The sequence below is a fragment of the Hipposideros armiger genome, unplaced genomic scaffold, assembly GCF_001890085.2.
Source record: "Hipposideros armiger isolate ML-2016 unplaced genomic scaffold, ASM189008v1 scaffold_188, whole genome shotgun sequence".
Lineage (NCBI taxonomy): Eukaryota > Metazoa > Chordata > Mammalia > Chiroptera > Hipposideridae > Hipposideros > Hipposideros armiger.
The window spans coordinates 208882-220557 of record NW_017731538.1 but is presented as its reverse complement, the minus strand read 5'-3'; the positions used below and the strand labels follow the sequence as shown (position 1 = coordinate 220557).

At 35.8% G+C, this 11676-nt stretch overlaps 1 protein-coding gene across 1 annotated transcript in view; it reads right to left on the bottom strand.

Annotated features, from left to right (window-relative positions):
- The window catches only part of USP47 (ubiquitin specific peptidase 47), a 122847-nt gene that overhangs the window by 83226 nt on the left and 27945 nt on the right, over positions 1 to 11676 (bottom strand). Inside the window, exons 2-3 of the mRNA XM_019652824.1 lie at positions 7758 to 7817; positions 1886 to 2089 (exon numbers count right to left, since the gene is read on the bottom strand). Coding sequence (XP_019508369.1) covers positions 1886 to 2089; positions 7758 to 7817 — 264 coding nt within the window. The remainder of the gene's footprint in view (positions 1 to 1885; positions 2090 to 7757; positions 7818 to 11676) is intronic.

Sequence of the window (11676 nt, the reverse complement as noted above, 5' to 3'; positions counted from 1 at the left end):
CGCAATGATGGTGCCAATTGGGCCAGTGAAGCAACGTCCTCCACAACTAGACTGAAGAACAAAACGACAGCAACTTGTCTCTTCCCCTTCCCCCAATTCCCCAGCACTGTTCCCATCCCAATTCCCCAATAAAAATCTTTAAAAAAAAAAAAGAACAGTCATAGCTGAAGAGAAATATGTAATCCTGATATACAGCTACTTGAAGCTACTATAAATGTTTATATAATAAACACTTTTTGAGTACACCTAGGGAGAGTATTTATAGAGGATACAAACTTGATCCTATGAGGTCCCAGCCATCAAAATACTTACATTCTACCAGATAGAAAGACACAGATGAGTAACAACTACAATAAAAGGAGAGTATTGTAAATGGCATAGCAGAGGAGAAAGTGCAATAGGAGGAAAAGGAGAAAGAGATTACTTTTCAAGTTGTATGAGGAAACCTCAGGTAAGGCTTCAGAAAAGATAAATCAGACGTGGGTAGACATATAAGACAGTAGTACAGAACTATCCTTTAAACTGAAAAAGAGGCAACACTAGAAGTTACATGATGATAAAACAGGGAGTATTCAAAGTTTCAGATTAAATATTGTTTCTCTTTGTATATCTTGGGACTACCAATTTTACTGATTAATTTCAGAGGGAAAAGTTGACTAACTTAAAACATTAGCTCTTTATTTTAAAAAACATATATTGTGTTGTCGGAAAAGTAATGATGTATTTTTTCTGTTTTTTGTTGCAAAAATGCATCATGACTTTTCTGACAACCCAATATTATGGAATAGAAAGCAAAATATGAATTTTAAAGGCAAATCAGGCAACATCAAACACCTTTGATTCTTCTATGGAGCCAGTCAAAACTATGCTCTTTAAATACCATAGGGATACACATTCAATTTCATTTACCATTAGAGGTATTTTCCTGGGAAACTTAACAGCAGCAATAGCGTAAGACAGAAAGAGGCAATATAAACAAAAACATGGAAATGGAAAATAAGTTACTCCAGTATGTGGGAGTTCAGATGACAAAGACTTAAAGGACCAATTGCAGCTTGTCTTGATTGCTAACCTAGGGAATCTGATAATTAATAGTGGGCAGTGAGCAGGCATTGAAGGTTTCTGAACTGGAAGGTGACATGAGTACTAGGATTTAAGATGACTGAAGATAATTCTAACAGTAGTATGCAGGGTGAATTTGGACTGAGAAACAGGAAACAAACAAACAAACAAACAAAACGATTAGGAATACTATTTCTAATAGTGCAGACAGAGCCAACTCAACAGCCCCCTTCGCTACTCTCCCATGCAAAACTGATCGACGCCTCCTCTTTGCATTCATGACAAATTATAATATAGTAGAGTTAAAACACATCAGTGTAATTATTTGTTGTTACATCTAGTCCTGGTACCTCCAAACTTCCTGATCAAGGCCTACCACTCTATCTGGTATATAATCTCTGTTCACATGGGGTGTATAGTCTCCCACTCCTTTCTCTTTCTATATACATTTTTTTCCTCTTTTCCAAAACTGAGATTATAAAATACATATAATTTTGAATGTATTTTTTCACTTAAAAACACAAAGATAAACATCATTCCATTCAGTAAACAATGGAAATTTTTCTGTAGTTGACACAATATTATAATAGTCATCATACATGAATAAAAAAACTGATGATGCAAACTGATAAGCAAATATAGAATCCAGGATGAAGGCAAAGGGATAAAGAGGGATGCAATTATTGAGCTGCACATTGGATCTTAATAGTACAGTTTTGCAAAAAGAGTTCTAGCATTTAATATACTCGTTAACAACAAGAATAATAATGATTATCACATTGTTAGCAGCTTAAGAGAAGAAGCTTTAAGTCTAAGGTTTTACCGTATCAGCAGTATTAATTCCATTTCCCCACACCAAATCAAAGGTTCCATTTATGTAGCCTACTTTGTTGGCCACATCTTCAAAGAGCTTTCTGAGTGGAGTAGAAGCTGGCAAATTTAAAGTGATCCGTTCATTCACTGTCTTTGAATTAGTAGTATCTTGTATTATACATAAGACTCTAGGTTCTTCAGCAGCATTTTCTATCTGAAATTAAAAATATACATATTATTTATCTTTACTGGAAAATAACTATAATTAGCCATATGTTCTACGATTAAATGTAAAAAAAAAATCCCATAAAATATTATTTTCGTTGTGCCAGTATTACCGTGTTGCTACTCTGAAAAACACTCTAGTGGATATGTCAAACATATAAAGCAACACATTTGTTTGTTTTGGAAAAACTGAAGCACACTTAAAAATCAACAGTCATTCTTGTGGATACTTGCTTTCTCCTCTTAAGGTTGTAAATCAATGGTCAACAAGCCATGAAGAAAGTATACTGGAGCAATTTTGAGTTGAAAATGACAAAATCTGACCCTAAAAAATGCGTCATTACCTTGCTAGCACAGTCACATCAAGCATGTCTGGGTCTCCTGAAGAAACACAAAGGGAACCGTATAGAAATGCAGTGAGGATAATCTAAGATTGCAAAATCCATAACTAAGGGACGTAAGCAATTAGGCCTCCAGACCTTTATGCTGCTATACCCATAGACCAGATGTCCAAAAAGCCCATTATCAATGTATTGGGAGCTGACAAGCTTATCTAAACAGATCAGCCAACGGAGGAGGAAGGAAAAACAAGGAAAAAAAAATTCAGTTACCAATGTAGAAGGGAATTAGGGTCACAAATTCATCTTCTTTTGTGTCTAGTGCATACATAACTCAGTTATTATCAAGACAAAAAAATTTTAAAGGACACTGTCTCAAAGAAGTTATGCCCTCCCTCAAGCTGTTGAAGGACACTGCTTTTCTTTTCCACTTTCCACAAGGAAAGTAGGCGGCATCAGATGCTAGCAGAAGTTCTTTCCCTTCTTGTCCTGTCACGCTCAACTCTCAGTGAATGGCACCATCAACTAACTACCAGCTGCTGAACACAGACCTGATCATCTTCCCTGTTTCCTTCTCCTTCACCTCACAATCACCAAAGGGGTATCTTCTGGATATACCTTTTCTCTTATTCCTGCCTGCAGCAATCAGAATCTTACAGGGAGATTATGGCAATCTCTTCCTAAGAAGTTTAACTTATTCCAATGTTATCTTCTTCAATCCAGAATAGTATTTTAATATGCAAATCTGATTATGTAAATCTCTTACTTTCCTTCAAAGTCAAGTGCAATAGTCATTTAACTTGGGGACCTCTCACCATCCCTCCCCCACCCCATAATAGGCTTTCCAGAAATATGAACTGTACAAACTGGTGCTGTATACAAGAATTTCTTTTCCCCCCTCTTTTTTCCAATATCAGCCTCAACCTTTTGTTCCTTCTTTATTATCCATTAATTAAGAATAATTATTATCATTTACTAGTACTGAAGACAGAATAGCCACAAGGTTAGTATGCTTGTTTGATGGGGTAAAAATACAATTATAATTTGTTTCTGCTGTATATAATTTTGGGTTTGCAAGAGATTATTTAAACTAAGTTCAATCCAATTAGTTTAGAACAGAAATAAGTTGCTACAAGAGAAGTATAATGTTTAAAATTATATTTCAGACAAATCAAAATACTTAATAACCCATTTAAAAATGAAAATAATACATTTCTATAAAATAAACAGAATAACAAAAAGAGCATTACTAATATACTTGTCAGAAAGGAAAAAAAACTTTACCTATAAATATAAACTTAAGGTGTCATACTGAACATGTAATGAATTGTTTTACACATTTTAATCTCAAACTGAGAAACATGAAGTGGACCTTTTTAAACACTCTTTTACAATTAAAGAGTGAGCAATCTGAATTTCAACTACAATAGATCCACTTTTATAGCTTCAATAGTATACTTCAGAGGTAGGTGCAGGTTTTCCAGATATAAAATATAATGGCCAGATTTTTAAAGCTTCACATAGGTTGGAATTGATCATCCAAGGATAATTCAGAAATCCGAAGTGCTGACATGGCAGCACACCTAGGAATGGTATGCATCTGATGCAGCAACATCAGAGGGCCAGGCATTAACAGTTCCTAGTTCTTCCCTTAAATACGTGAGCACAAGCTAAAGGCAATCTATTTAGCCACCTCACCTTCCACCCCAAAATGTGGAGAAATTACCCCCAATTAAATCTCATCTGAAGACTTAAATATACTATAGTAAACACAAAATCTGTCTTTTACCCTTTTTAATGACAATAGCTTTCTTTTCTGTGCATTGCATGTAAGTAATTTTGCTCCTTTTTTAAAAAAATAGGAAGAGTATAAAGGAGAAAGTGAAAGTCACCTGTAATGGGATTACACACAGATAACACACATTTTGGTGTGTACACACACACACACAGACATAGACACGCACGCTTTTTAAACACAAACATTGGGTTAGAATATACATGCTGCATTGTAATTTATTTCCTTACTTATATAAATATATCATGTAATCTTTCTCTGTCAAATATTTTTAACTCATCATTTTAACAGTTGAATAGTATTTTATTACATGGATTAATAATAATTTGTCCCATCAACTCTATTTTACTGACTATTAGGCAAGACTTTATTAGTTTAGAGATAATTCTGTGATGAAACCTACATAAAACTTTGAGTACTTTTCTGTTCCCTTAAAATTCCTACAAGAGAATTTTTGGGCCAATCATATTTCACTTTTGAATTCAATTCTAGGATAATTAAAACCAACCAACCAACCAACCAACAGCTCTGCTCTTCTTTGAAGCTCTAATATAGCCATTTGTAAATCCTATGACTTTATACCCAACCTTCTAGCCCATTCTTTATTTCTCGTTTAATCTAAAAAGTGGTTGTCATTCATGGACTACATCTAAATTTTTAATATCATTATTGCCAACGCTAACCACACTGAGGAGAAATCTTTCTTCTCCCCACCCTCCACCTCCCAATTTTTGGGAATTGATTAGGAAAAAAATTTTTTTCAATTATAAATTGTCATCAATAAGGTGTACCAATAATTTTATAACAGCTCGAAAGAAAAAAACAACAACTCTACAATATTATATTAAACATGCAGAATTTAAAAATGTTTTGAATTCTAAAACATTTAAATGTAACAAGTGTTTCTCAGAACTGGAAAAATAAGGCAACTACCTTTCTTCTTAATTTCTTTGGAGCTCTACTCCTGATTGATCCTACTTATGCTCAAAGGAAAAAGCAGTATCAGCTTGAGGAGAGTTAAAAGATGGCTAAAAATTCTTTGCCACTCTTTTTCCTTTTTTTCTGTCCATGAATCTAGGCTGGTCTTGTGAACCAACGGAACTTGACAGAAGTAATACTGTGTGATTTAACAAAGGTCCTTAAAAAATTAGCAGCTTCTGCTTTTGCACCTCTTGGAATGTTTCCTCTTATAACCCAGCCACCAGAAAAGAAATCCAGTTACACTTGGACCACCATGCTGTGAGGAGGCCCTAACAATCCACACAAAGAGAAAGTGGCCACTTAATGGAGCACCACTGAAGTGCCTGATAGGTGGGAAAAGCCTTGTTCATTCCATCCAAAGCCAGCCACCAATCAAATAGAGTCCAGTAGTGATCCCAGATGATCCATGTGAAGCAAAAAAACTGACCAGCTGAGCTTTCGTCCAAATCCAATCCCACAGAATTGTGAGCAAATGAATGAGTTGTTGTCAGTGAAGCCACTAAATGTTGGGGTAGACTGTTCCATAGCAATAGATAAAAACACATCTAAATACAGTTAAGCACACGCAAGCTCTAGGTGGGAAGGATGTGGGGATGGTGATGGTGTTGAGGACCGCGGGTTGAGGGGTAGGGTGTCCACTTAAATACTATACCCAACATTAGGGTCTGCTATCCGAGGATACAACATAATTCAGGGAAGGGAGCACAATTTTTGAGTCAAAATAGTTCTATGATGAATAAGAGAAAATAGGCAAAGAGAAAACAAGTACAAAGTTTTAGAAAGGTCTACAGCATGCTCCACTAAAGAAAACATTTAATATATCTTAGGTGGGCTATTAGAGGGGCACAAAGCTTTCTACTCAGAAAATCTAGCCAAGTACAAAAAAGGTATAAAGCATAAAATTAAAACTGCTTATTTTATGGACAACTCATAGTAATAATACATATGTGAAGAATCAGGGAAAGGTCAACAACAGTTATATTAACACCCTGTATGTTAAGAAAGTGTTCTGTCTCTGTCTATGCTCAATGCAGAAACAAAGCTAGATTTCCTAGCAAAATCTGAAGAAAGAATCCCTGAAAAAACAATAAAACCATACTATTATTTATAAAAGGTAAAATAAACTGGGATAAAAACACTGAAAACACATTTTTCTTCCAAAGATAAGCTTGCTGTTAGGAACATCTAGAAGTATTTAACACACATATCTTTCTAAGGAATCTCAGAGCCTGCTGAAGGCATGTTTGTTTGCCTCTCAAGTCGTTTTGGCTCCTTTCCTTGGCATTCCTAATAGTTCTAACTTCAAACCTGAGTTCTCTGAAGTTGACATAATCATTTTTGTTTCATAAAAAATACTTCTCAAGTATTTCTTATCAAAAAACACAAAACAAGTTGTATAACTGATGATATATATTTATAATGGCATTAGCATATAGAAAACAACATCAAATAAAATTCAAAGTTATCAAGATCCAGATTTCTTTCTAAGAGAAAAAATTATGATAAAGAATTTTAAAACATTACAAAGGGACTGACTTCTTTACTTCTAATTTTAATAGTCAACCCATTTTCTCTCAAGACTTCCTTCCTTTCAATGTTATTACAAAGAATAGTATTACGGTTGCAAACTTAAAAATACACAAACACATACACACAAAAGTCCATTTTATCTACGTCTTGACACAGGAGCTGCTATGAGCTAAGAAATCAGGCCTTAACACATTACCTTTCTGGATATCCACAGTTCACGTTTAATAATATACTGCCACACATTAAACAAGAGAATTGACGGTGTGGATACTCTTGCTAATTGAAATTTATTGAATTTATTGGCCTCATTCAGACTGAGTAACTTTAACAAGTGACATGGGGATCCCAACTTACATGGAAAAAAAATAAATAAATAAAAAAGGATTTTATTTTTAAGATCCTCCCTCCACTCCACTCCAACTACCCCAGCAAACTCTGATGTTATATGATCTTTTTCTAAGTGGTTTCTTGCTACAGATCATTTGGAGAGGACAGAAGAGATAAAAGGAAAAGCAATGGGGAAGAAAACTGAAGAGCTCAACGGACCTAAGGAAATGAGGTACTAAGTAAAAGGTTAGAATGGGGTGCTACATCACAGGCAAGTTTAGGTTTGTACTGTATACAGGATTCCAGGAAGGTAATAGTTTTACTCAGTTCTTCAAATAATATTTCTGGGTTTTGACTGTGTAAATTATTACATGATTTAACCCCAGGGTTATTACTATTTCAGAAAACAGCACATCTTTAAAAATTACACAACTAATATACCCAAAAGTCAAAACAAAGAGTTCTATGGTTTTTACATCACTTTTCCCCCTCAATCACTTGTTAAAAACAAGAGACTATCAGGCAAATTTATTTAATGTGACTTTCTTATTATTAAAATCGGGTAGAAATAAAATAGTCAAACAAGCATAAAACTTAACACATGCCTTGTTATTAAATAAAAATACTAACATGCTGTTATTTGCTCTGCTGATTATCACACTAAAGCAATTACATCAGCAGTCTACCTGTAAAAATTTCTTCTTCATTTCATCAAAGATATTTTGTCTGCATCTCCAAAATACATCCTATGGTATACAGAGAACAAGATGAATTACAAGTTATTTCTTTAAAATAAGTAGGCGAGACAGTGAAATAAGAACAATTAACCTAAAGAATTTTTTGCAAGTAAAATATGTACTCATATTTTATGGTATTATACCATCTAAAATTTTCTTGATAAATTACATTTGTAATGTTTATCTTAGGCTTCCATTACTTTTAAGGTTACTGAAAATGTGTGCTATAAAGAATTAATATTAACGTGGAAAACAACCATATTTTAACAAAGAGTGGTAGCTTAAGAAATGTATATAAATCAAATGTTCTAGGTCACATATTTGTTCCCAGTTTTACTGAGATATAACTGATGTATAACACTGTATTAGCTGAAGGTGTATAACATAATTACTAGATACATGTATACAAGTATACTGTAAAATGATTACCACAGTAAGTTTAGTTAACATCCATCAACTCATAGTGATGAGAACTTTCAAGACAGTACAGTATTGTTAACACCATGCTGTACATTATATCCCCAGGACTTATAACTGGAAGTTTGTACCTTTTGACAACTTCACCCATTTCCATCACCCCCGCCCCCTACCTCTGGGAACGATATATCTGTTTACTGTTTCTGTGAGTTCGGTTTTTTAGATTCCACATATAAGTGAGATCATACAGTGTTTGTCTTTCTCTAAGTCACACACAACAGTATTTTGAGTCCATTAAAGGAACTCTGCAGGGAAACCAAGAGATCCCTGACTTTGCTAGTTTATAAATTTGGATTTTTCACATTATAGATAGTCTTAAAGCAAGGCTGCTTAACATTATCCCCTATAACTATTTTCTTTTAATATAAATCTCTTCCTTATTATGAAACAAGCTTATTTTAATTTTAAGAAAATACAAAAACTGGGGCCAGTGGAGTGGCTCAGTTGGTTAAGAGTGCTAGCTCTGAGCAACAGGGTCGCTGGTTCAATTCCCACATGGGCCAGTGAGCTGCACCTGAGCTGAGCTGCCGCTAAGCTGCCAACAAGTGGCAGGATGGCTCAGCTGGTAAGAGCACGTGCTCCTAACAACAAGGTTGCCTGTTCGAGATGGTGGGCTATGCCAACCACAACTAAGACTGAACTCAGCACCTTGAGCTGAGCTGCTGCCCGGATGGCTCAGTGGATAGAGCGTGTGCTCTTAACAACGAGGCTGCTGGTTCGACTCTCACATTGGATGGTGGCTACGCCCACCCGAAACGAATTGAACACAGCACCTTGAGCTGAGCGGCACCACTGGACTTGGAGCTGAGCATGCTGTGCCCTCCACAACTATGATTGAAGGACAACTTGGCTGTTCCCCTTCTCCAATTCCCCAACACTGTTTCCCTACCCCAATTCCCCTATAAAATCTTTTAAAAAATACAAAAATATATAAAAGGAAGTAAAAATAACCTATAATAAAAGAGATAATCTCTTGAAAAATCTTGGTTTTACATCATTCCACACTTTTGCCACACAAATCTGGTCCCCCCCCCCATCTTTAATTAATAAAAAGAGAAACCAACATATTGTTTTAAAAGGTGATTTTTATCACTCACAATAGAATATATTTCTTTTATGATACAGCTTTTAAAAAGTATATAATCTATATTGATATAGATTTTTAAAAAGTAACTCTAAAATAACCTCTATAGCAATTAACAATTTGATATACATTAATATATCCTACCAGATCCCTCTCCATTCTATGCATATATGTATTTATTATTGGGTTGTCGGAAAAGTCATGATGAACTTTTGCAACAAAAAACATAGAAAAAATGTCATGACTTTTCCGACAACCCAATATATAGATTGTTAATTACTAACCAAATAGAATCATTCTGTACATTATTTAAATTCTCTCCTTGTCCTTCAACACTCACTCATCTTTCCATTCCAAAACATTTAGTTAAAAACAGCACATTATGCTGTTTTGTACACCTGAAACTAATAAAAATTTTTTTAAAAAAACTGCAGTGTTCCGTATCATACACAAATTATAATTTATTTAACTAATCTTCTATAGTAATGGGCATTTAAGCACCTTCAAATTTTCACTATAGCTTTGCTTGCCTGAACAGTTTTTTTCCTGAAGATAATTTCCAAAAGAAAGAAATACCAGATCAAAGGTTATATACTCATTTTTAGGATTTCTGACATATGGAGTGACTCTCTCTTCCACAACTGAGAACTGAACTGCAACTATCTGTCATACACTGTTCTAGGTGCTGAGAAAAGAGCACTGAACAAAGACCTTGCCCTCAAGGAGATCACACTGTGCAGTAGGAACCCAACCACAGACAAATCAAAACCACTGGGCACCCGTACCAGCCTCAGTCTTCGCAGTTCTGTACACTGTCCCTGGAATGCTCTTCCTCTGGACAGCCTCACCGCCTTTACTCAAATATCACTGTGGTGGCTTTAAAATATGTCCACAGATTCTCTGACATGACTCTCAGCAAGAATGGAATCTAATTCCAGTCCCCTTTAATATGGGCCAGCCTTAGTGACTTCCTATGATAGACAACATGACTCCCGAGGCTGGGTTAGAAAAGGCAATACCGCTTCCTCCTGGCTCTCTCTCAGATGCTTGCCTTTGGAACCCGGCCACTATGCTGTGTGGGAGCCAAGTACCACATGGAAAGGTCATGTGTAGATGTTCCAGCCACAGCCCAAATGAGAGCCCAGCTGGCAACTAGCATCAGCCACCATACATGTGAGTGAGAAAGCATTCAGATGATTCCAGCCCCCAGCCTTTCAGCTGCCCCAGCTGACGCCTAGCAGAGCAGAAACAAACTGTCCTAGTCTAGCCTTGCCCAAATTGCACATCTGTGAGCAAAAGTCACTAAGTTTGGGGGCAGACTGTTATACAACAAAAGATAATTAGAATGGTAGTCACTTTCTCTTATTAAAATTACAATCCCCTTGGTATTTTTCATTTCCCTTCCTTGGTTCAGGTTTCTCCATATAGTACTTACAGCTACTTGATTTGTTTATATTTTACTTGTTTATCATCTATCTCCAAAAAATTTCCACTCTGAGCCAAGATAAAATAGCAGATTGGATTTACTCTCCCCACCTTAAACAACGAAAAATCTAGACAAAATATATAATGCAAATAATTTTCAAATATTAAACAGATATTTGAAGTATTTATTTCAAAAACAGGCAACACAGGACAGTGATCCCCGTGAAAGAAAAAACCAACCACCTGGAAGTAAGCCACCTTCCAGGCTGCAGTGCTGGGTGGGAAAAGGCAGGTAGAGTCCAGCAAACTCCCTGCATTGAACAAATGAGGTGGGGAGTTTAAGGAGGTCAATTCAGCTAGGATTTACAGGGCAGACTACTGGAGAGAAGAAAACTGCAAATAGCAAGCTCCGAAGATCTGTAGATCAGTCCTCCTTTGAGTATTCAGCTGAGCATCAGCATATGCACTTGAAGAAACTATCTGAGGCAGGGAAAAGGGGGGGGGGCGGGGGAATGATCTTGTAATACACAGGGCTTCAGATAAGAGTACTAAGATGTGTACTGTCTCGGTCGGTAGTGGGACAAAATTAGGCCTAGTCTAAAGGCTACTCCGGTCCAATCTTACAAAGCTTAAACTTGAAAGGATCAAACCGTTTACAAGTAAATTAAATGCATCTGAGAACAAGATGCAAGAACATTTGTGGGAATAAAAAATACCCAGTACCAACAAGGTAAAATTCACAATGTCTGGCATTCAATAAAAAATCAACAGGCATGCAAAAAAAGCTGGAAGTGATGATCCGAAATGAAGATCCATAAATCAGTGAAAACCAACCCAGAAATGATACAAGTGATAGAATTAGTAGAGAAGGGCATAAAAAGT